The 26,075-nt window shown below is 33.2% G+C and overlaps 1 protein-coding gene across 6 annotated transcripts in view; it reads left to right on the top strand.

Moving 5' to 3' along the window:
- The window catches only part of IntS1 (integrator complex subunit 1), a 131,518-nt gene that overhangs the window by 23,960 nt on the left and 81,483 nt on the right, over positions 1-26,075 (top strand). For all 6 annotated transcript variants that reach the window (XM_089100106.1, XM_089100103.1, XM_089100101.1 and 3 more), the window contains exons 5-11: positions 1,766-1,895; positions 4,266-4,456; positions 7,166-7,328; positions 11,922-12,308; positions 14,535-14,681; positions 17,737-17,927; positions 20,658-20,810. In XM_089100106.1, the coding sequence (XP_088956232.1) occupies positions 1,766-1,895; positions 4,266-4,456; positions 7,166-7,328; positions 11,922-12,308; positions 14,535-14,681; positions 17,737-17,927; positions 20,658-20,810 (1,362 nt within the window). The remainder of the gene's footprint in view (positions 1-1,765; positions 1,896-4,265; positions 4,457-7,165; positions 7,329-11,921; positions 12,309-14,534; positions 14,682-17,736; positions 17,928-20,657; positions 20,811-26,075) is intronic.

The raw sequence follows: 26,075 nt of genomic DNA, 5'->3' as shown, positions 1-26,075 counted from the left end.
GGCTTTCCTGAGGTAATAGAAGGGGATGTGAACCCATCAGTGCAAGCTGTGAAAAATATTTTGTTGCCATCTGAACTGTTCTGATCTTTTTATTATCATTTTTATTAATGCTGAAGTTAACTTCTTGTAAAAGAACCTTAAAGAAGGATAAAATAAAAAGGACTGCTCACCGGTGTTGCAGTCTCAGGCTGCTTATTACCGAAATTACTGTACAATAGAAGTAGCAAATTCAGCTTTCTTTCCCCGACTAGTTTGGTCCATGTAATAAGAAAATTATTAAGAGGTCCACTGATGAAGCGAAGTCTCAAATGCTAGAATCTAAGTTGACTAAGCAGCTTCTCATAATCAGTATCTATTACAAAGTACCCGGTCATACTCGGACATCGGGGAGGAATCCCCATAAGAATCGAAAAATTGTGACCTTAAAGTGATTTTATTTTTCTTTTCATCAGTATTTTATGTTTTTTAAAAATGCACTGCAACTAAGATGCATACTTCCATTGATGGATAAAACAAGAAAGCATGTTTTATGAAGTATTATTTGTGCTGACAGTAGATTAAGAAAAAATACTTTTTATTGATGTTACATATTCCACCGGTAAAAATGAGGGAAGTATCACCTATTACTGATAATTTTCTGGGGCATCCTCAGGAGTTGGCAGACCATCCTTTGAGAAAAACTGCATCAGTGCGAGATGTCTTGCGGTCTATCTGGTCTCAGTGTTTCATTAGTCACCTATGCTGATGACATTTTTGACATTAGCCGGACTTTGGACAAAAATTCTGAAACTTCCAAGAACTGCAAGCAGAATACTTAAAATCTAGTCTTGAATTTAACGCTGAAAGGTCCGACGTAGTGCTTTTTAACTGGAAAGGCCCACTTCCTTATGAACTCGTACTTGGGAATTGAAAGATCTCCCCTTCTGACCAAATAGTTTACCTTGGTAGGATATTCCCATTGGAAATACCATTTCTCACGCTCGTCATCTCCTAACAGAAGGCATCAAACGCCGCATGTCAGCTTCATATACTTCCATAGTCTCTGCTAAGCTTCGTTTCTTTCGCCGTTATCTCGCTACGCTATACAACACTGTTGCTCTCCCCCACATCCTCTACATTGTACCCTTCTGGAAGATTCTTATAAATGCTGACAAATTGAAAATCCGCTCTACTTTCTTCCGTTTTGCAAAATTCCTACTGAGATATCCAATTTGGACATGCAATTCAAAACTCATCAATAGTATTCACATAGCAGATCCTACTATAGCTGTTTTTAAAGTTATGGAGAAACACAAGCAAAAGATTTCAAGACACGCTTGGAGCCGACTTCTCAACTCTAGTTACGCTGTCATAGTTGTCGTTTTTTTTCTCTTTTTTTTCCCCTTTATAGTGCTCCGTCATTTTCTTTTCTATTGAAGACGGGTTTTCAGTAAATTATAAAAATAATAATAAGGTATAATCATAATCCAAACAGTGTGGTACTAGTGACGAAATTTTATAATTATACAAGAGGGATGTTCACAGTTACCGAATAAGCTGTCAAGTTGTATTGCTTTTGGAAAATGTGTCCAAAATGGCCCAGCAGTATTACATTCATTACTGCACACATAAGGAGGGGGGTCTTTAAAGGTCAAAATTGTAAAACTGGGTTGACAATGTTTCGTGTTTTGCCCCACATTTCTTAACTCCCAGGAATAACCATCCGATTCCACTAAGCGTAGACTGCATGCATTTGTAGTTGCGCTAATAAAGTATCATTTCACAGGTTTCAAGGACTCGAGGATGTTATCGAGAAGCGTGTTATTGATGTAATACAAGAACAACTTAGCAAAAGGCAGGACAGCATAAGCAAGAATTTTCTTAAGTTTCTAGCCGCTGCTTCTGGAATACAACATGTAAGTAAACTATTCTGTCATGCTCAGCGCTCAAAACCTATTTCAATTGTTGGCTGAAAAGACATAGATGTAAAACTTCAAATTTGATAGATTTTTGGCTTACCATCAAATCAAGGCCGTATCCATGGAGGGACGAGGGAAGGGGTTATGGGGTTTAACCCCCCCCCCCCAAAAAAAATGTTTGTTCGATTAGTAAAAATTAAAAAAAAAATGAATATAAACAAATTTTTTATGCGTTTTTTAAAGTTTCTTGTCCCCCCCCCCCCAAAAAAAAATCCTTATGTAACCCCCCTCCTCTCCCCCCTCCGAAAAATCCTGGATACGACTCTGCATCAAATCTTAGAACTTAGTACAAAAACGAAGTCTGAAAAATGCTGCCTGAAGGCAATCTCATTTCTAAGTTCTCTCCTTAAAGTAAATAAGACGTTTCTTCACGGGCATTCATTGCTAAAAAAGGGCCTTCTTCGACGATGAAGAAAAAAAAAACATTAGTTGAAAATTTTCCTAACATACTTGTGACTAGAATCATCAAAATATTTTCTAAAAATAGTCTCTAACCTATTTAAAAATAACGTATTCATTTATATAAATATCAATTTTTCAGCTTGTGATATGTTGTCCAAAATCATAAAATTATGCTAGATGTAGAGATAAACTTTAATCAATCGTTAATACAAGATATGCAGCACCATCTACTTGGCTTTATGTATGTACTCAATCCTTTGCTTAAAAGGATCATCAGATGGCTTTGATGGGATAATGTCCCTTTGGTGGCCGTTCCAGACGGATTTGCAAAGCGAAATGAAGTCGCTTTCCAACCACTTTTTTTTCTTAGTTGCGTTTACTTTGGATGCTAAATCCAAGCAGCCTCTGTGCCTACATGTTTCTCTTGACGATTTAAAAAAATGGTGGCGCAGTGAGTGAGAGATACTCAGAAGTATAGTATAGACTTATAGTGAACTTATAGAGAAGTATAGAAGTATAGTGAACTTATAGAAGACAATCACTACCGCCATATCAAATTCTGTGATGCTATCTGAAGTATTTCTAACGCTACATAAAGTCTTGTTTAGAAAATATCTGGCCGAACTTTATTTATAACAACACAAATTGATTTGTTAGAAATAAAATAAGAATGGTGTCGCTAATTTCTATTTTTAATACCAAAAATAGAAATACTCATTTTTCTTGTCTAGTAGCATAAGTGGATCCCAAAAGCTATTGAAGACCAGAACTGACTTCAGAAATTAACTATTTTGTACTGACACAAAGCCTAGGATAACGATGTACAAAATTACCTATATATAGGAATACATGCATCTTATGGTTTACAAATTTTTAGTATATTTTTTAATAACTCCTAGGGTACTGCTAAGGATTTTCACCCTCCATTACAGAAGTTTATGACACAAAAATATATGCACTAAGATCTGAGTTTAACATTATTTTTGAAAACAGCCAGAAGCTCCTACCCGAAAAAAATGGGCTTTCGCAAATGACACTATTTTCTAGAAATGACTAGGTTCGTTCAGTGACACAATAAAATGTTCAATTTACAATGGAATGCATAATCACACACTCGTCTGGTTTAAAAACTTTGCTAATTTTAACGTAAGACTTGCACAATATTTCAGAAAACTATTGTAGCTATTACGTGTCACGACCTTGCCGCTTACGCCAAAGATCAATTTTCAGAGGCGTTTCTTTTTATACCGTGTATAATCGCCTTCGTTTTAAAACAGAGACATCTATTTTAGTTGTTTATGTACCGCCCGGTGCATTATTGCAGAGAAAATCTAGTTTTCCTTATGTTTTCTGTTGAAAGACAAGGAGGAATTTTAGTTAGTTATAGTTTTTATTTTTAGTTGAAGAAAATAGGAAAATGTATATTATATTTTAGCAGGTTGAAGGATAATACAGTAGGACCTCTGTTGCCAATTGTGCTTCGGCAGAGGGCACTGTAATCTTTTCCTTTTTTGGAGAAAAAATTCTTCTTGAGACATACTATTTTTAAATTTCCTGGGGGTCACAACTACGGCACGCAACCGATGGTGATTGAAAATATAAAATAAAAATATTGGTAGTCCTGCAACACTTTTATCGGTGAAGTTGATTATAAGTTGTTGCTGTTGTTCAATTTGCTTTGGCCCTGTAAATCTAGTTTTTTCTAAACATATTGTCCAATACCCAAATGTTTGGAACAATATCTATCTTAAGAAATGTTAAGGGTAGAGTAATGCGCACTATTGGGTGAATTCTGGTGCCAGTATTTCCACATAATTGGAAAAGGGTATATTTGAACAATGAATAACATGTAAAAAGAAGGGGAGGAAAAAGGGTTCATTTCTGACCTACTCTTTGCCAATTCAGGTTCGATTCTTCGCTTCTCAGAGATTGGAAATGTGGTTGATGAACCCTAAGCTTCTTCCGGCATCTCATGAGCTATTTCTCTCAATGTGTGCAAATTGTACAACAGCGATGGATACTGAAGTGGTTGCGAATGTGTTAAAACTGAGAATAAAGTCAAAAGCTATCACCAATGTTTACTTCTCGTCTATCAAGTAAGTGTTTTTGAAATGTTGACATAGGCTAGTATATAAATCTGAACTTGGGCTGTTCAAATCAAAGTGTTGGTATTTTACTACTCTGCTCACCGACTTTTCTCCCCTATAAATTTAAAAGAATGAAAGCGAAAATGATTGTTTTTTTTTAGAGAGAGAGATTTGTTCTAAACAAACAAACAATTTAAGATCAGTTTATCGGCCACGCCAAGAAGTAAAAACTTGTCCAAGGGGGTGGCAAAAATACACTAACATAACAAAACAATAAAAAAAAAAAAAAAAAATAAACTTTCTATATCATAGTCCCCAAACAGCACCACAAACTTTACACCTTAACACTTTCATTAAATTTACTATCATATTCATAATCATCACCCCCAGGAGCCATAAATATTTACCAATATCTTTATTTAAAAAAAAATAAAAATAAAAATTCATACTTACTAAAAAGCATCCCTTTAATTACTATCTTAAACGAAGAAATATCACCTATATTTTTTATATTTTGTTCAAGATGGTTACAACTTCTGATCCCCCTGTGATGCAAAGAAAACATTGATCGGACCAAAACAACTAGCGGAATTTTAGTCTCTGCAAATGACCTAGTATCATAATCATGGATGGAAGATCTCAGGTTTGCTAAGCTATCAAAACATGGGAGGTTTATACCCTTTTGAATCCAAAAATGAATAGAAGTGTATACAACTCCCGTAATCCGGAAGCAGGCAGTATCTTTACATGCTCATATGCAATTCGTACCGAATCCCGGGGTTGTAGGCCATCTAACAGCCGAACAGCGTTGTTTTGTAGAACTTGTACTGGCCGAACAATAGAAGGAAATGTTCCAAGCCAAACGCTACTACAATACAATATATATGGATGGATAAGGGAATAATAAAGAAGGCGCATAACAAAAGGAGGAAAAAAAATGCTTAAGTTTTCTCATTATACCCAGGTTACGAGACAGTTTTACAATCATAATGTACATGGCGCTTGAATGATAAAACTTCATCAATATAAACCCCCAGGTACTTATAAGAACACACCCGATTTAAAGTTCCATACTGTGTTACATTATCCTGAATCCATGGATAAAAATCTGGTGAACAGGAAAAAATAACAAAATTAGTCTTACCCAGATTAATATTTAACCTATTTACCCCCAACCAGGAATATAACCTTTCAATAGCATCTTTCATCGATGTCTGAAGTAATTCTTCTGTCTCCGCGGTACTAACAGCAACTGTGTCATCAGCAAATAATGATACCGTCTCATTCCTGGGATTTTTAGCCATATCACTAACATTAAAACATCAACTTGGGATACTATTAGGCATATCATTAATATACAATAAAAAAAGAATCGGACCAAGAACTGACCCCTGCGGGACACCACTAGCCGCTGGGTGGGGTCCTGATTGTATACAAGTCATCTCTACAAACTGGTACCGGTTACTAAGGTAACTCCGTATAAGGTCAAGAGCTTTACCTCGGATCCCATAGACCTCGCATTTTTCCAGGAGTAGGCCATGGTCAACTGTATAAAAGCCTTCTGTATGTCTAGAAACACTGAATCAACCTTAAATCCTTCATCTAAAGCTATGTTAATTATACTAGTCAAAAATATCAATATATCCTCTGTCTTCCTATCTTTTCTGAAACCGAACTGATTATTATTCAACAAATTAAACTTCTCTAAAAAATGGGTCAACCGATTACTAACACATTTTTCGATAAGATGAGAAATAACTGGCAAGACTGATATTGGGCGATAATTACCCAAATCATTTCTATCACCACCTTTATAAACCGGTGTCACTCTTGTTTTTTTAAAACAATCTGGAAACCTTACTTGACGGAAGCAATCATTAATCAGTGATGTCAAAACACCAGATATACAAGGGAAAATACAGATGTTAAGATTTAGAATATAAGTTTACCTTTCTATTACTGATTTTTACCGTTTTTTTGTAAGCTAGGTCACTAAGATTTTTCAACTTAGCCGTTCACTTTTGATAAATTTCACAGTTTTATTATCAACAAAAAATTAAGAAAGTATAACACATTTATAGAAAAGTAAACCCAGATAAACTTAAAGGTCAACCCCTTTTTCGTTGATATGTGATGGCATCAATTTTCTAAGATATTTCGCTAGTTTTGGCAAGTAAGTTATTTTGAATTGTATGGATTCTTTGCCATGAATGTAGAGAGCGGTGATTTGTGACTTAGGATTCTTTGTCATGAATGTAGAGAGCGTTGTTTTGTGACTTACAATTACTCGTGGATGTAAATCATGTATCACAAAAAGTGAGGAATGTTTTGTTATCTATTTCAATTTGAAAGCTAATAGATAAAAAAGAGCTATGTATTGTAATTATGTAAAAATGAAAGAGTTTTATGCAACATGTACAAGTTTTGTACAGATTTAAACAAGAATTGGATTATGTCTCTTTTTGACATCATAGTATCTTCTTTTTTTTGGGGGGGGGGGGTGTAACATTCGATGTGACTTGAAAAAAACTAAAGATCGGATTATCTTTACTGCACACAAAATGTCACATAGGTACGCAAGGATCACAATTAACAAGTTTCAAAGAACTATGAGTTTAGGTTCCATTTATAAACCATTTTGTCTGCTGTTAGGATACACCTTAAAGATATTGAACACTGCTTAATGGCACTACTTATTTGTCTACTTTATGTTTATAGGGAGCTGATTGATGCTGAACCTGGAAACTTGCGTCTAATTGTACGTCATACTATCTGTAATGAGCTATCAAATGCAAGGAATACTAATAATATGTCAATTTTGAATGTAGTCTTTCAATATAATTCTACGGGAGCATCTGTAGTTCTGGCTGAAGTTTTTCAGGTAAATATTCTACTACTATTTATAGACATGCTTGGATTTTTTTATCTGTGTTTGTAGGGGGGGGGGGGGCGAGTAGAGGATTTTATCCACATGACGAGTTGGAAGTATTGTTGGAAATATTAGAAGCGGAGGGAGAAACCATCCTCTGTCTGTGGGCTCATTCAAATGACAAGGATTTTCCTCCAGGAAGCTGATTTTCTCAATGGGGCATTCATTATCCTACCCCTCCGACCCCCCCCCCCCCTTTTGCATATAGCTATGTTTGTTAGTACTTTTAACATGTATAATAGTAGTAGCAATGGTAGTAGGAGTAAAGCATTTTAGTTCAAATTAATACAACGAAAAAAAATAACATAGTAAAAGTATTGCTTACAAGGGTGTGCTGCTAAACAAAATGAACTGAAAAACCAACATTTTATATAACTGAAAAATTGGAAGTGTTGGTCGGTAAAACCCGTTGAGACGAAAAAATCATAAAAAAAAACTATTATATGTACAAAAGGCCTACCATGTCATTACCTACCATGATGCGATCTCAATGTAAAAAAAAAAACGTTTTTTTGTTTGATTTTATATGAAAAAAAAAACTTTGCTACATTCGGGGCTGTCCAAGTCTGCTATTTCTAAGCTTCAGCCGTTTCATTGTCTTATCCCTTGTTTATTGTCTAGTTGATTGTTTTGATTTTAAATTTGGTCTCTTTTCTTTTTGTAATTCATTATTCCTCTTAATCTAATTTTTTATTGTGGGTTATACATCATCTACCTTCTTCATATTTAGGCAAAACTTATTCTAGAGTCTAGAACTCCTATTTGAAAAAGCAGTCCCACTTAAAACTAGGCAAGGGATCTCAATATTACCTATTGTCCAAGTATCATGGTGAAGAAGGTTAATCCCCTGTTATCATGTATATGTAAAGTAATCTAGATGGTAACCTTTAAAATATTAATGCATAAAGTACGCCTGCAAGAATTGCCAACACTACTGCTAATGTCTCATTCCAGAAGCTGATGTTTTCTAGCCTACCACCATGCTGTTATATTAAGATTTAATTAACACTGTTTCCAAGTAATTGGCCTTTCAGTGAAGCTATCAGTTGTTCCCATTAAGGTATATTTAATAGTTATAAAACCGAATTCAAATTAAGGTTAATAGTTATCAAGGTTGATTATGGTTAATAGTTATTAAGGTTTATAGTTAAGGTTAATAGTTATTAACCTTAAGGTTAATAGTTATTTTTGACAGGTCAAAAATACAGCTACTCAATAATAAAGGATTACAATGCATCACCAGATGAAAAAAAAAAGATATAGAAGACAATATTAAGGTTAATAGTTATATAGTTATATTTAATAGTTATAAAATAGTTATTAGTATTTATCCTGAAAATCATTTGTTGCCTGAAAAGATAAAATTGAGTTATTTAAACCGTTGCTCATTTGGCCATCTATAATCATTTAATATTTCTATGTTCCGAGCACAGTTTATATAATTATCCAGTAAGTTTACCGCAGATGATTTCTGGCTCTTCATTCTCGGTGCGAACAAAAAGCTCCTCCCACTTATTGTCCACTTATTGGTTGAGCCGGCCAAGTGGTTTTGTCAGTACTTGTTCCGTAGGTGATTATTCTTTGTCTACCCGTGAAAAGATCTAATGCCGCTTATGTTTATAGGTTCTCTGGAGCACTCGCACCTCGGTCCGGGTTTTTATAATGGGTGAGATATGGAGAGATCATACTGCTAATTATATAAACTGTGGATCCCAGTAACAATTTTTTTTTTTTTTTTTTTTTTTTACTGAGATTAGTGTTTAATGAAGTCGTCATCCTAAGAAATGGAATTCAATAGGTTACAAGAGAAACTTTCTGTCAAACTAAGTATCAGTCGAGCTTATCCGATTGAACTTAATACGTTTGATTGATCGGTCCAGTCTTTTTCCTGCTGTTTGGTTATTTGGTTTCCAAGATAGTTAAAAGCTTCTGATGTATTTTGGATACGTTTCACAAAATGTATGCATTTTACAAACTGAACATCTAAAAAACACAATTTACAAAATATTGTTTTCTTCGATACTTTTGACACCAAAAGAGATCTATAAAAACCTTCCTTGTACAAACAACTGGTGGTTACAAAAATTCGAAAACCGCCTTTTAGTTTTGAATAAGAATATGTTTGGTAACATGACGCCTTTTGATATACCACGGATGAAGTTTTTTGACGTATTCGTATCTCCCTTTCGTTTTTCTTTAATTAGCCTTTTAAAATCTTACTCTAGGAGACTAAACTCCAGGTAAAATCTATGGAGCAATCCGTACCGATCTTGATACTATTTTTTAAATGTGAGATCAGATAGCTATTGTTTTTATTTACTATAAATGCTGGTAAAGGCGTTTGACAATGATTAGCATTGGCTAAACTAATAAATAGGATAGTTCAGCAGAGGTATTTATCAGATTGTTTAATAACTGTGAATAAATGCATATTAATGCATATAATAACCGTAAGTGTACTTTTTGTTACTTTAACTAAATCATTACTTTAATTACAATTATTATAATAGTATCGCGTTTCTTGTGTTACTATTTTGCCTGTATTTATGTTATGAATTTCGTTTTTTGTTCTCTTTTTCATTTCCCACATTGTTGTGTCTGTTTTATGTTATGAATTTCCTTTTTTGTTTTGTTTGTCATTTCTGTTTTTTTTTATTATAATTCGTTTATTAATTATATCTACAACGGGTGATAAATAAATTCAATTTAAATTTAAGGAGGTGGCATGAACTTTATAGGAAATCGAAAAAGCTAAAAAATGTATTTTAGGCTATTGACTTTTCTATGCTTGTGCAAACGTACAAGGAAGGTCTTTCTCACTGGGAACCTAGATAAGGTACTGTACCCATACGGTACCATAATTGGAAAAGAAATCCAAAAGTTAATAAACTTTATAAACTTAAAAATCTCGAGAACCAAGCAAGGTCCAGGAAAATATAGTGACCTAACCAATTGGGCATGTTGGGTTTAGGGATGAACTAAAGTATGGAACATACTTTGACGAAACGGAACAGAACGAAAATTGCCAAAGCCATGCATCGCTTGGCAATTTTATTTCCTTTTTCAGCCTACTTCACATTCCCGCATATTGTATTTTTCAGATAATTCAAAATGCAGTGGATGAAAAAGAAATCAAGATTCTATCACCAGTGGATCTACCAACTTAAAGTTAACTGTAGTCTACTCAACATGCCAAGATTTTCCCTAGCTAATCTAGGCCTATTTCGTGCTGACTAAATTTTGACTGAGAAAAAGACTCATTAGTTATCCCTTAAAGAAAATCTTTAACACAAAGAGAATTCTTTTGCTAGTCTTTTAGTTTTCATTACTTTTTATGCTTTTCTTTGTCTTGTTTTTATTTATTGATCCCAAAATTTGAATTCGGCCTTTCAGGGGTTATGATTGCAATTTTTCGAAATAAATGTCTTGTTAACAAATTATATAATTATTAAATAATTAATAATTTATATAAATTATAAATAAATTATCGAAATAAATTATCGAAATAAATAAATAACGATTTTATTTTCAAACGCCATAAAAACGGTCATGCCGATCAGCGGCAGTTTTTGTCATAATAAGACACTAAACATATAAAACATATGAAAATCACAGGCATAGCCATCGTCATGCAAAAATATAAATTTGTTCGAAATATCAGAGATTGAAACTAAACAGAGTCAAGAATAATTTCTAAGACCACACTGGCTAATCATGATAAAACGAAACAATAGTAAAAAAAGAGAAAAACGAGGATTATACAGGACGAGGACGGTCAAGCGGAGAGAAATACGAGGACGGTCAAGAAATATGAGGACGGTCAAGCGGAGGTCTTGACCGAAATATTTGCATTTTAGTCCATATGTTTCACTGGCTTGTATAATCCTCGTTTTTCTCTTTTTTTACTATTGTTTCGTTTTAACAGAGTCAAGCGAATAAAAGAATAATTAACTAAAGAAAATGAATATATACTATTATTAACGAGTGGGTGCAGAATTAAAAATCTTGACGAACGAGGTAATAAAATTACTTGCGTACCGCATATGCCATGCTGATACCGGCTGAATTTTTGGTACTGGTTGAGCTGCAATTCGTGGGAGCCTTCGGCGCAAAGGGAGATGCTCAGGGGGGAGGATTTCACGGAGCCACGGATTTTCTAAAATACCGACACCAAATTTAAAGCACAATTCATCACGGCGTGTCGAAAGAGTTTTAAGTGAAAATTGTTCCAAAAGGGAGTAATAAGGGACTTTGGGAGATTTTTTCTGCCAGCGGTCTGACAAAGGAAAATATGCAATAAGTGGGGGGTTGGAACACCATGACGAGCAAGAAGTTTTAAAGAAAGGTTACCCAGGTTTGTCCGTTTGATCATCTCCTGTGTCTGTTTTTCCCACTTCAGGTCATGTGTGAGATATATTCCCAAGAGGAGATCTAACGCATAAGTCACAAGTCCTTTCATCTCGTATATATTATGCTGCTGTCATATGAAGTTTTGAGGGACTGCTGCATCATTCTTTCTTATTTAAACTTGTTAATATGTTTTAGGAGTTTCTGCTTCATCGAGATGACTATCTTCGAAGCCTTCGTGCCCTTTATAAAGAAGTACTTCGGTCAGTTAAGCAAGACTTTGACGTTCAAGCTTTTGTAGCAACTATCCTTACTGAAAGAACTGACGAAGCCTTCCTGCCGACTGACAACAAAGAAAGATATTTTCTATCTGTAGCCGAGCTAATAAGCTTAGCCGTTTTCCTATCCATATCATCTGCTGTAAAGGAAGAGTTCATGTCCCCTATTGAGACTGATGGTGAAGCGAAATCTGCTTTCTTTCGAATTGGCTCCAATATTCAACAAATATCTGTGCAGTGGCTGTCCGAAAAAAGTACGAAGATCTTCAAAGTAGGACCACAAGACTTCTGTCAATTCCTACATAAGGTGAGGTCTTTCTAGCTGTATAATTTAAGAAAATATGTTGTACCATTGAGCATAATTCAACTTTAGATTATTTTTGTGCATAGCAACATAATTATGAAAAATTTCTTTAAATTATATGATCTTTGGAGATATTTAGTGATGTGAAACATATGAAATTTCAGATACATACCCCAGCAAACCTGACGCTGAAGGTTTCCCCACATTATCACTACAATATAAGGCTTATGATTTCTTTTTAAAAGGTGAGGGGAAAAACCCAAATGCGGCCTAGTGGGCTAGGTTCAATGGTTGTATTTTCAGCAGAAGTTCTAAACAAAAGCTATAGGTTATCAGACGGGAGTTTCTTTAGTTTTTTTGGCGTTTTTTTTCAGCTCTTTTATAGGTATTTTATTGCAGGTTTTCTGTTTAGTTTTTTTTTTTTTTTTTCTCCATTGATATAGGCTTCTTAAAGATATTAAATAAAAAAAACAATTTTTTTTTAAATGAAAGTAAGGAACGACGTTAAAACTTAAAATGAACAGAAATTATTCTGTATATGAAAGGGGCTGTCCCCTCCTCAACGCCTCGCTCTTTACGCTAAAGTTTCTTATTGTTTAAAAAAAATAAGAGTTGTGAGAAAGTCAAACTTTAGCGTAAAGAGCGAGGCGTTGAAGAGGGGACAGCCCCTTTCATATACGGAATAGTTTCTGTTCGTTTTAAGTTTTAATGCCGTCCCTAACTTTAAGTTTAAAAAAACTTTTTTTTTTTTATTTAATTTTTGAACGTTTTTGAACTAAAGCGGATTTTGATCTCAGCTCACCGTACATGAATAATTAAAACAAAATTTGCATATTAATTTTACTTTCATTTGGTTAAATGGCTTTCTCGAAAAAAAACCAAATGCGGCCTAGTGGGTTAGGTTCAGTGGTTGTATTTTCAGCAGAAGTTCTAAACAAAAGCTATAGGTTATCAGACGGGAGTTTCTTTAGGTTTTTTTGCGTTTTTTTTCAGCTCTTTTATAAGTATTTTATTGCAGGTTTTCTGTTTAGTTTTTTTTTCTTTTCTCCATTGATATAGGCTTCTTAACGATATATTGATATAGTTTAGGATAGGCTATATTGATATAGTTTCTAGTATCTACAGCTCTTAACGGTTAAGTTTTAGTTATGTACAATGAGATGGGACTATAGTGTCGCAAATACAGCGGTTTATCATCAGGGAATTATAAATCATATCCCTTTTTTGCTGAGCTAAAGCCCATGAGTTTGGAAATCTAAATAGCCTCAATAATAGTATTTTCGTAGGGTAAAGAAATTTCAGTGTCAAAAGCAATATTGAGCTTCTAATGGTTCCACAAGTCTCAATGTATTTCTTGTTGTTTTTCTAGTTGTATTTCTAGTATTTCTAATGTATTTCTAGTTGTCTCAAACTAGAACATATCATGTTTCTTTTTGGGTAGTTTTGAATTGGAGACAAACAGGGGCGAATCTCCAGCATTTTTATTGGAGGGGGGGGGGCAAGAGGGGTCCATATCCGGATAGTCAAAGGCATGGGATGTATAATATTTTTTTCTTCTTCACATCATTGGGGGGGGGGCAACTGCCCCCCTTGCCACCCTCAAACAACGCCCCTGGAGACAGAATGTATAGGTATTCAACCTTTTTTTTTATCTAGTGGTGACGTCTTTTTTACTTTTAAATGCCCTTTTTTTATTTAGGAAGCAACATCTAATTGATTAACCCTTTAAACTGGTTACTTGAAAGTACAATTGAGCAAAGTTTTTGTTTACTTTGTGCTGTCGTCTAGAACGGTCAAGCTATTGAACAGTCGTCTCTCTAAACCAACTTTTAAATATTAAATTGTAATTTAAGATTTAAATAAGAAATTATTTGAAAAAAGCTGTAGTTAATAGCTGAATAAGCTGGCATCGTTTTAATATCTATATTGTTGTGAGTTGTGTTACGTATCTAGAGAGTTGTGACAGTAGTATTTGAACCTGAAGCACGGAAGCCGTTTATCCCTCAATTATTATCAGTCTTTTTTTTTACCCCCTATGGTGCAAAGACGTATACGCAAGGATGTACAGAAGTTAAAATTATCAAGGAGTCTTTTGTTGTACACATTTCTTGGAAGAAGTGTCAGATACGCCCTTTTGTTTTAGGGACCACAGTTAAGTCAATCTAAAGAAAAGAGTGATTCGATGACAATGACAAATTTGATGACAATGATTTCGCTCTTCTTTTTTAGGTACTATTTTTGGACAGCGTTGACCAATATTGCTTGAAAGACATGTGGACAAATGAAACAGATAGGACAATGCTATTAAGAATAGCATCAGAGATACCCCCTAGCGAAGACACATTATTTCGTGTTCTCAAGTGTGGACTTTCAAAGGTAATATGTCCACATTTTCTTGTTTACAAGAACAGTCTAGGAGAACTATACCCCATTACAGGTCAACAGAGAGGTTGTTGGTTGATGTTGTGTTAAAAAGACCGAAATAAGAAGAAACTTTGAATCAACTTCTTATATATATACTAAAATAAATAAAAAGGCTGTTAAAAGAGATAACAGTATGGCACTGGAAGACCAGCATAATGTAGTTCATCTGTCATATCCAAAAAATAGTGCACATAAATACTTTAGACAACTAACAAAGCAACTAACAGAAAAGGCTGTTCAAAATCAGGTAATCTGATTCTGGGTAGGTTTTGGCACACATTATTATATGTGCTATAGCACTATCTCAAGGAAAATGTGTTTGAGAGAATTTTATTTCAATTCATTTTCAATCAAGTTTTTTTTAAAGCATAAAAGTAATTTCGTTTGCATTTGATTTTCAATTGCAATTGAATTTAATTTTAACTATAAAATAATTTACAAATTGTAAAGCTTCTATTCTAAATAAAAAGCGCATTCTCATTACATGCGTATATTATACGATTTACACATTTGAAAAAGAGGATATTCACAGTTTGTTGAGACAAATGAATAGAAAACTGCATATCTAGCTTCTTTCTATAATTTTTAGTGATAGATCCCCGTTTTTCATTATTTTCCTGGTTAAATTTAAGATGTGTTCACATAGGTTTCTGACTTTTTTCTATGAATAGCCTTTTTTTGTATATGTCATGAGTTAATAGTTTTATTTGTAATTACGTGTATGAGAGACTACTCAAGTGGTAATAAAAAAGAAATGCCTCCAACTTAATCCAAAAAAAATATCCACATTGTCAGATATTAAAATCTAGATTTTGGGAAAAAGCCAAATGAAGCCCAAGCTTGTCAGATTTCCCCTCCCCCCCCCCCCCAGAAATGAAATGCAAATTTTAAAAAATGTAAATAAAATATGGTCAAATCATATAAATTTGAATATTCTGGAGAGAACTTGCGTTCAAAGTTTCTGTATGCATGCCTGTGTTGGATATAATATATGTTTAACGAGATTCGTTCATCCGTACGGATTCTTACCCTGTAGAAAAATTAAACTACAGATCCAAGGTAAAAAGTGTCCGCCGAATCTATACGCAAGTGAAATTTTTTTTTTTTTTTTTTTTTTTTTTTTTTGTATTTTGCGGAATTGAAAAAAAGGAGAATGTTGACTTTTTTTTAGCTAATTGTAACGTTTAACATATGCTGAGTTTGACGTTACCCATCAAAAGCTATTTTTACTTGAATATGACATTTACTGAAAAATGCATTTTTAACTCTTAGTTTGCAAATACACGCATTACTTTTCACGTGAAGCCAAAAATGTTGTCCATTTGTTAGCAATGTCAAACGAAAAATTTTTCTCACTTTGTATTTTATTTTTTTCAAAATCCATAGTTCTGGGCACACTATATATTTACGTTGGTCATCTCAACAGTTGGAACTATTTTCTTCAAATTCTTTCTATTACTTTCTATACAACAATATACTTCCTCCTTTATTATTTACCCCTTTAACATATATACCAATGCATGTAATTGTCAACATATTAGTAGCATTATTCTTACTGAAAAGTTACTTCTTGTTATTTTTGATAAAAATAAAAGTTAATCGATTTGTGACACAGGAAAATATTGGTTTAGAGGTCACAATTTCAAAAGAGACTGTTCCTTGAAATGTCGCACAGTCCCTTATATTTTCATATAACTCAGTCATTTAACCCATATTTTAATAATTTCCTTCCCCCTCACTTCCTTAAAATGTCTTTATCAAACTGAATTCCTTTGTGCTTTTTCAGTTACCTCTTCAAATTTTCTGTCAATGCATTTGTTAAAAACAGAATAGTAGCAGTATTCATAGTGCCAATTTGTCAATGTTCAGGGACTAAAAATCAAAACAAATGACTTTCAATCTATCCGTGACTTTCCTTCAAAAGTCTAAGTTTATTTGGATGCAAAATGAAATTTTCTTTATAGACCGATTCTTTTGCTTCAAGCCTTTTTTTGCTGATTATTAAATAGGAAGGCTAGGTTAGTATGCAAAACATAAGCTAGTTTGAGAAAGCACGTTTGAAAAAACTCTAGGTCTACCCGTTCGCCTGCGAGTCCAGGGAACTTGTCTTTCATGTGTCAATCCCAAAACATGGTAGTCCGCCTGAGACCCTAAGCGGGCAAGTCTATTAGGCTTAGGCCACTTGTTCGCCTGTGAGTCCAAGTAAATTCAGTCCCCCCTTTTGCGTACAAGTCCAGTCGACGTGGTCCGTCATGAGTCAAACCAAAAATCTTGATCATCCCTTAATTGTATGGCTATCTACCTTAGTTCTACCCTAGGATGGAGAAATGGATGTTAGACAAAATGTAACAACACGTGAGAATGACATCATTTTTTATACAATCCTGAAAAAGGCTTATGCCAGCTTTGTGCCTCTCACTCAGACTACCTGTCTTGGCTTTGTCTCCCATTGGCCAATAGCTTGATGACAACTTGATTTTAATTCAAATACCTATTGTTATGTAATACCCAATTTTAATATCATATGGGGCTAAAGTAGGGCATTTGCATGACTTAGGTCCTTGCTTACGGAGCTGCATGGGTTATTTTTTCCTTGGAGGGAACTTTTTTTTCATTCTTTGGGCAATATGAGTGAAACGGCTAACTCAAAATTCCGGTCCAATGCCATGGGGAGGCAGAAAAAGGGATTATGAGGCTGGCTACTCTCTTAAACACACTTCAATCCTTAAAAAGAGATCTAGTTGAACGATCCCCCTCTCGAGTTTATACAGCCATCTGTTCCATATGAAGTGGTAAAGAAACATGGAAGATATATTGCTTTTTACTAAGTCAACGTTACGACGTTGACTCTGGTGAGCTCTGTAGAATGTAAAATCTTTTCTTCTTAGCTACCCCCCTATGAACGGTGATGTATGGATATTTTTACTAATTTCAAAATTTTTTGTATTCTGTGTTTGTTTATCAGTTACTCTTATTACTAATAAGATGATCAATATCTATTTTACAGGACCATCCTTTGAGTCCAGCTGATGCATTGGATATAGTTGATCAACTTGTGAAGCGAGCTTTACTCCTTGAAAGCCAGCGTCGAGATGAGCGATATGTTTTGAATTTTGATGATCAATATAGCAACATAATTGATCTTGTTTTGGATTTAACCCTTTACAAACATCCTGAAAACATACCTCTACCCATCGGGTAAGCACAAAACTGGGTATTGATACAGCAGTAGGCAAAGTGTGAAAAGCGGGTTTATTTTTTGGCTTTCAGTCCTAAACGTATTCTTGAAGTATCTCAGTTGTAAGTCTATGATGAATTAGACTTTTATGTTATAATTTTAATATTTTATTTTAAGAGTATAAAGTTTTTTCTAATCAAATAGTTTTTATTAAAATATAAATTTTATGGATTATTACGAAGAAATTTTTATATTTTAATATTAGTATTTTAATACTATTAACATTAATTAAATATTTGGTTTTAATAATGAATAATATTTTTAAATTTTCAAATATTTATATTTTAATATCATAGTTACTCCTTAAAACTTAGCTATTTAAAAATGAAAACTTTTTAAATATTAGCTTGTTAAGTAACTACTAATTAACTAATGTGTTACCCCCTTATTCATGTCAGAAGTCCCTGTTTTTGGGGTACCTACATTTACACTTTAAGTGTTATAAGAATTCTTCCTGTCAATCCATTTGACGTAAGTATGAGCAGTCTTCCAATATAAACATCCCTAAATAGGTTCAGTGGGATTAAATTTAACAAGCTATAATGAACTAACATCTTCGATTTCAAGCCCGAATCTGAAGCTTTATTTTTCCACTTCTTTGGCTTCAATGTAAGCTCAAAGGGACTCTGGCCATTGTCAGCCATCCGCCGTAATATAATTAAAATCTTTGAGCAGAGAGATGACCTTATTCGTAAGTGGAGTGGTTTCTCCGTCAGTTCTCTTTTCTTTATTTCATGCTACAGAAAATCCATGGCTATACTCACAAAGCATGATTAAAATACTTCAGGCTTTTTAGAAACATTCCGTAATTTATTTTATCTCTGGTAGAGGTAGTGTCGAATATTTAATATTTTTTGCCCCCCCCCCCCTCCCTAGCTTTGCTTTAGATAACGCTCTGAATAGAATGCAGTATTGTAATTTATATGATGATTTATGCTTGTGCCAGTCTGTTTGTTGATGATGGTATATATTTTTTAAATAAAAAAAGATATATAAATCAGTACCGAGGAACAATTCTCTCTTTTTTCGGGGTATAATTTTATAGTTTTTTTTTTAAGCAGCAGCATTAGTTAAAAAAAAGAAGAGTAAAATAGAAGGAAAACTTACTGAATTTGACACGAACTTGTTGTTGATTCTGTGTTTCTGGAGTGCAGTTCGAAAAAAGTAAGTTAATATATATAACTTATATATTTATATGTTTAATATATAACATATATTTAATATATAACATATATTTAAATATATTTAATCCAAGAAATCTTACTATTTGGACTATGTGTCTATGTAAGCAAAGATTACTTCATACTAATCCCTGTTTTAGGCTCTTGGCTAGCCCATGGCAATAAAGAATTTAAAAACGCGCTTTGAAAAATTATACATTAAGAGGCATAAACACAAAAAACAGTTTTGAGTTGTAAAGCAACCCTTCTTCTCTCACATGGATCTATTGTCTTAGAAAACAAAGTTTACGAAATATAATTTAAAAAAAAATTCTGGTTTTGACTATCTATTCTGCATCTTAATAAAAGAGCCTTTAAAAAAACTATTTTCCTGATTATTAGGGAATTGATTTTTTCTTTTGATTTTTTTTCTTCTTTGCGAGTTTCATGAAAGTAGGTAGTACTACAATTATGTTAAACTAAAACCTTCCCCCTCTCCCCATAACTGGATGTTTGTTTGCATCAATCTGTATATACGTATTTAAAAAGATTCCTGCCCCATAACCCTCACTTCTGGATACTGCCTTGGCTGTTGGTTATATAGTAAAAACTTGCGTATTTATTTGGGAGACTATCCAGTGTCTTGGATAATGCCATAATTCTTGGACTTTTTTTTGTTCTTTTAAGTTTAGCGTTTGTGTACATGGTTATAGTTTTTCGCTAGCTTCTTTTCGACTAGTTGTGAATCTTCTTTTCCTCATTTGGCAACTCTGTTTAAATTAACGTCATGGAATATAAATATCGTATTTACATTTTTTTTTTTTTTTTTTTTTTTTTTTTTTTAAAAATTTTTTATACATGGTAAAAAAGAAATATCGTGGATAGTATAGCCTTTATGCAGCCAGTTAAGGCTGTTTGTTAGCTTCTTTTTAACTAGTTAGAACATTCTTTTTCTCCTTATTTTGCAACTCTGTTTCTATTAGGTTCATGGGATGTAAATATATAATTTGCAATTTTCTTGCGAATTGTTAAAAAACGTTATTTTTATATACATGTTAAAAAAAAGTCATATTTATTTGACTTTAATGAGTATTCAGCCTCAAAATTGGCAGATAAAGTTAATGGAAAGGCTTTTTAAAGCTATTGATCAGGTCTTGACGCTCAAACATGTAAGAGAAAGTAAAAAGACTGATGTTTTCACCAGCATTCATCAGTGTCATTTAAGTGATAAGATATTTATTTCCAAAAAATTACTACCGCAATCCCCAAGAGCAGAAGTTGAATTTCAGAATAAAAAAAAATAAAAAAATAAAAACATCCAAAATTAAAAACAAAACTAAGGTTCATTCCTTAACCATTGCGTAAAACAATCATTTTGTCAAATTCAATAAGAAAAAAAAATCGGAAAAATTTTCATCGTAATTTCTCTTAAAGATTTAACTGGCAATTGAACACCTAGTTTGACTACACTTTTATTCCTTGGACCCCTAGTTATCTTCAATTTTTTGTTAATTACTCCGTTAATTTTAGGTATGAGCCTCCCCGACTGGCTATTACCACACATTACTGGAAGGCTTGGAGCATTCTCATTCTTCTTGTCTGTCAGAATCCGTCGACTCTTGGAGCGATAGCATGGGATCAGTATCCTATCCTAAGATTACTCATGGAAATGTGCATTACGCAGTGAGTCTAGTATTGTTTTTGTCTGTATTCGTCCATTTCGCTTATGCACAAAGTAACTGGTCTATCAGGATGTTGGTTGAAAGTGTCAGTTTAATTTCTCAAAATTTCTGAGGGTTCCTTATTTTCGACAATTTATTCTATATCTAAATATATGTGGAATTATATCTTTCTACCAATATTCATATACTCAGATTGTCATTAAAATGATAAAACAGAAAAAAAACTGTGCACATTTTTTAATTACTTATTTTGCAATAGTTAGCCTTGTTTACTATCTTTTCTGATGTATAGCTTCTTTGAAAATACGGACGTAAATATCTGATTTTTAAATATTGATGTTTGTTTTTAAAACACTTTTTTTAAACCCTGTTTCTTCTCCTGGATGGTAAAATTTGGCGTTTTTTTGCCACGTATACTTGAATGATAAATTTTTCTGAGCTCAGTAAAATAAAAAACAACATAAAAATTTGAGAGATATTTTGAGGCAAGTCAACTTGGTTCCAATACCTAGGGTGGCTTGTGACGCAAGGACTTGACTCCGACCGAATTGAGGCTTATCCAATTGAGGTGTAGCGTTACTTTTATTGTGTATTTTAGGGAATCAATAGATTGTTATTGTTTGTATTTTTACAGACGAAAAGCGTTCTCAGATTTAATTAATTGGTTCTGCTTATCTATTTTCATGGTGACGTTGCAAAACATACGAAAATGGGTTGCTGCTCTAAGAACTTTGTAATGTTGGAACAACCAAAGAAAAATCTTAGAAAATCTTATAAACAATCGTAGAAAATGTGCTGCTTTCAGAAATGACTAGACCTAAGATAGGTCCAAGGGGCGTGTGTTTCGTACTTTAGCTTTGTCGTTCCCTGAGAATATTCCCTACAAAAAGTGGATTAGTACTTGTCCCAAACTATCCCAATTACCGTCGCTTAGAATCAGAATAAAATTATTGACCGTTTTTTACCTTGTCAGACAATATTACCGTCCGCGAATGAAACTTTGCGGTATGTAGCTTCGTAACGGTAAGCCATGGCTATTAAAATTCTTTTGCAGATGTGAGGATCGTAAAAACGAGAGAAAAAAACTTCTGCTGAAATTTTCAAATTTCCAGGAATTCTCCAATTTTATCTAAGCTACTAAATAGTATAAACAAGAAAGAAACAAAACTGTCATTTCTGTCATGGCCGGTGCGATCATTAAGTATATTGCCCTTAAATTTTTCAAATGTGTTTAAAATGTAGTCAGGAGGGTTCCGTACTTAAACGAACCTCTGAATAGTGAATTAAATGATAATTCTCGTTCTTTTCATAGCTAGAAGGTAATACTCTGCTAGAAATTTGCATGTGTTAATTTTTTTAATTCCATTTTTCATTTATGTGTTTATTAATGCTTGATTTTATCTCGTGTAGCTGCATTAAAACTGATATCCATTCTGGTTTACCATTAAAAATTGGTTTACCATTCTTTTTGTTATACATTATTTTAAATAAATAATGTAAATGATGTATGTCGGCGGGGGATAATGTTTTGTTTTTGTCTATTTATATTGAATTATGTGTTGGAAGTTGGAGTTGGCCTACCGAACCGAAAGGTTCCTTGGCGTTTGTTTTTTGTAAATTTTGTGTAAATAAAATTATACTCCTGAAAAAAAAAAAAAAAATAGAATGCTTTTTCATGTAGGACCAACGCCCGTTTGAAATACAAGATAATGAACTTTAAGATGAAATAAGAACTCCCAATTCTAACTGCTCAAAAAAAGCAATATAGTAAGTACTCGAGACAGAAAATTACTAATAGAAAACAAACATGATCTATAAAGTGAAGATTCATATATAAGTACGTTTTTCTTTTTAATTTATTTGCGTTTTTCTTGTTGGTTTTGTTATGTTAATTTTTTTTTGTGTGTTTTTTTTCTACGGCCGAACGGCTTTTTTTGGAAATACATACTTAAAGACAAAAATTTGAAAAAAGTTTTGGTTGCATTGATTCGTAAAACCCGAAAATGGGACTTAAATTTGATTATGTCTGATATACTTGGAACTTTCAGAGCATGAAGACAGAGCCAGGTAAACTTTAATGAAAACAAAGCATTTTGAAGTTTGACTGTGACGATAAATGACGTCTAAAACAGGGTAAAAGAAAATTCATTTTCTCTAATCGGTTCAAAACATACTGGACATGAAGACAAGTTAATCTCAGTGAAGGCAAAACTTATTAAATTAAATGTTTTGTATTGATTCGTGACGTCTAATATTTATTATAATTTCAATTCAATGAAATTTGTAGAAAAACTGGAATTTTTAGTCTTTCATTAAAAAGGATAAAAAAAATAAATGAACATGTTAGGTCAGCTATCCGAAATTTTTTGAAACAGTAGAAATTCGGTTCAAGTTAAAGAATAAACACTGTATATAGAAATTCTTTCATTTTTCTGATTCAGTTTAATATTCATCCAACAATTTATTTAAAAATTGACTTATCTCTGTCCTTTTTTTTTCGAAAGATTTCTTACCAATCAAAAGGTTAATTTAAAAAAAAACTAAAAAACTAAGCAAATTTGATTACGGAGATCCTCTTAATTATGACATGCAAATGCTGATAACATATGATATACATTTTCCGTATGCTTATTGCCGATGCTAAATTTTGAAGTAGAATGTTTTGCCCAATTCTTTGAAAGTTTGCTTCCGCATTAAATTCGCTTCTTTTTTTTAATATTCAGTCCTTTTCACATTTCAAGTGATTTTTCACTTTCATTTTTTTTTTTTTTTTTCGACGTCCGTCTATTGTTCTTTTAGCACTGAGGGCGGCTGAGCGAAGGTCTCAGCCGAAATGTTCTGCATATTTCTTATTTTTCCATCACCTCGTTTTGATACGATTTTGCGTATCTTTATGCGTAGTCAATCTTGTCTAAGAAATTATTTTTTAATAATTTTGCTAAAATAATTTCTTCTAATAAATTGTTATTTACGCTTTAAAGTTCTGCATTGAATTGTAACATTCTCCGTCAAGTGATCCACACCTGGACACCAGGTAGAAATAACGCAATTCAAATTGATCTTTAGCCCGTTTATCCTCAATCAGGAATGTCAATTATCACCTGTTTGCTTAATCGATTGCTAAATAATCCTAAACCTGTCCTTACATTGCTGATAGCTGCTGTCTCATCGACAAACACTTACTGTCATATTTCGGAGATTTTAGTCATATCATTAGCCGTGAAGCAGCATTCTGGAACACAATTAGATATGTCATTACTGAACAACTTGAAAAGATTTGGACCTAGAGTAGAACTCTTTGGGCTCACAAACCATAAGGCGCAATTTTGATTGTAACAAAAATAGCGACGGCTGCTGCAGTGGTCCTTTACAGTAGCAAGAGTTTTACCAACGGATCCTATAGATACCCCATTTTCAATTGTGACTACGGTCACTTGTGTCCTTCATTAGATATAGAAAAACAGCTGCAAGCTACGTTAAGTAAATTAGTTGGAGATAACAATACCTCATTTCAAAACTAAACTTATCCAAAAATTGAATTAACTGGACACTGACACATTTTTCAGCTATATAAGGTATAAGAAGCAACACTGATATGGGGTTTTATCATATGGGTATTATCGATATAGAATGGTAATTACCAAAATTGCTTCTTTTGACCTCTATGGATCGGTATCACTCTTGCCTTTTAGACAATCTCGAAACTTACCTTGTCGAAAACCATAATTAATTAGTGCTGTTACAACCCCGGATACAAAACGGAACAATGTTTTTAATAATTTTCGACTGACTAGGTCACGGCCGGGTGAATTATTTCTTATTTTGCAAAATGTAATCCTTATCCATTCTTAGTTGCCTTCTTAACATGATTTGTTTTTATTTTTCACTTTTTAATTAAGTGTTGACCTTTTTTATAAATTATTTTTACAATGAATTATGTTTGACGTGAACGTCACGTTCTTTTGATGATATATATATGTATATGTATATATATATATATATATATATATATATATATATATATATATATATATATATATATATATATATATATGTATAGTGCCTGTGAGATTAAAAAAAAAATATAAAAATATATATATATATATATATATATATATAGTGCTTTTTTTTAAAGTAAAATTCAAATTCGGCAAACATGCTGTGAAAGAAATTTTAAAAATAAAATCCTATTCTATTCTATGAATCGATGCATCTGTCAGTGTTGATACCGATGACCCAAACATGGGTGTTCTGAACCAGATAAAATCTTTAAACGCTATTTATAGTCCTAACCGAGAAAAAGAGTTTCGAAAATCAATTTAAATCATATTGCAATTCCCTTTTAATTCCCTATTTACAGTCAGTTCTGACGGTAGAATATTAGATTGCTGACTTATAGCGTTATGGATTATTTGCTGTCTTCTGTGGTCTATCTTTAATATCCTTATACTTCGTATTAAAATACATGTTTAATGCACCGCCGAGAGGATTATTCAAATTATTATCGAAAATACAATACTGCTCCTTGTTCTCGTGCTATAATTTAAAGCTTGTAACTGAAACTATTTATGTCTTACATTTATTTTTTTTTAAAGATTCTGCGTTATCTGCGGCTCCTCATTACGTTTCTGACCGTTAATGACAGTACGTCTAACCATCATGTTTCTGGCACTATCCTTTACTATTTCCAATAGCTTATCATAAATAACGGCAACAGCAACTGCATGCAGTCGAGGGTTTTCGACAATGGCGATTCCAGTGGTGCATTTTTCCTTTCGATTTCCGGCCATTTTGGGGGGATTTGAAGCTCTTTCTAAAATTCCCAAAAGTTGCTTTGGAATATGTAATATTTACCGTTTGATCTTATTTTACTTTGTTCCATCTTCTTATTAAGCGAGACCTGTATAATAGTGATCATTACTGAATCAGCTTTGAACGAAACTTTTTTTTTTCACTGTAAAGTTGTTTTTTTTTCAAAGCTCGTTTTTGAACTTTAGGTCACTATGGGTTGTTGTTAGATCTTTATCTTGTCGCTGCTATTGCTGCAACCGTGATTACCAGGGTGGAAAAATTTCACTTCTGTTTTTTTTTATGAAAAATGATCGAAACTTTTTAAATTACTAGAGAACTTTTCTTCTCCGTTTTGGAATCCAATTTCCATCTCTGTATGATGAAGCTACAAACTTTTGATCACAAAAAAAACAAAAAAATAATAATTGTGGTCTTGTCCCCTCAACACAATAGATTCTTACGTTTGAGATTCGGA

This window comes from Artemia sp. Qi Xiang Cuo, chromosome 14, assembly GCF_049724085.1.
Source record: "Artemia sp. Qi Xiang Cuo chromosome 14, ASM4972408v1, whole genome shotgun sequence".
In the NCBI taxonomy this organism is placed as follows: Eukaryota; Metazoa; Arthropoda; class Branchiopoda; order Anostraca; family Artemiidae; genus Artemia; species Artemia sp. Qi Xiang Cuo.
This window is presented reverse-complemented; position numbering and strand designations above follow the sequence as displayed.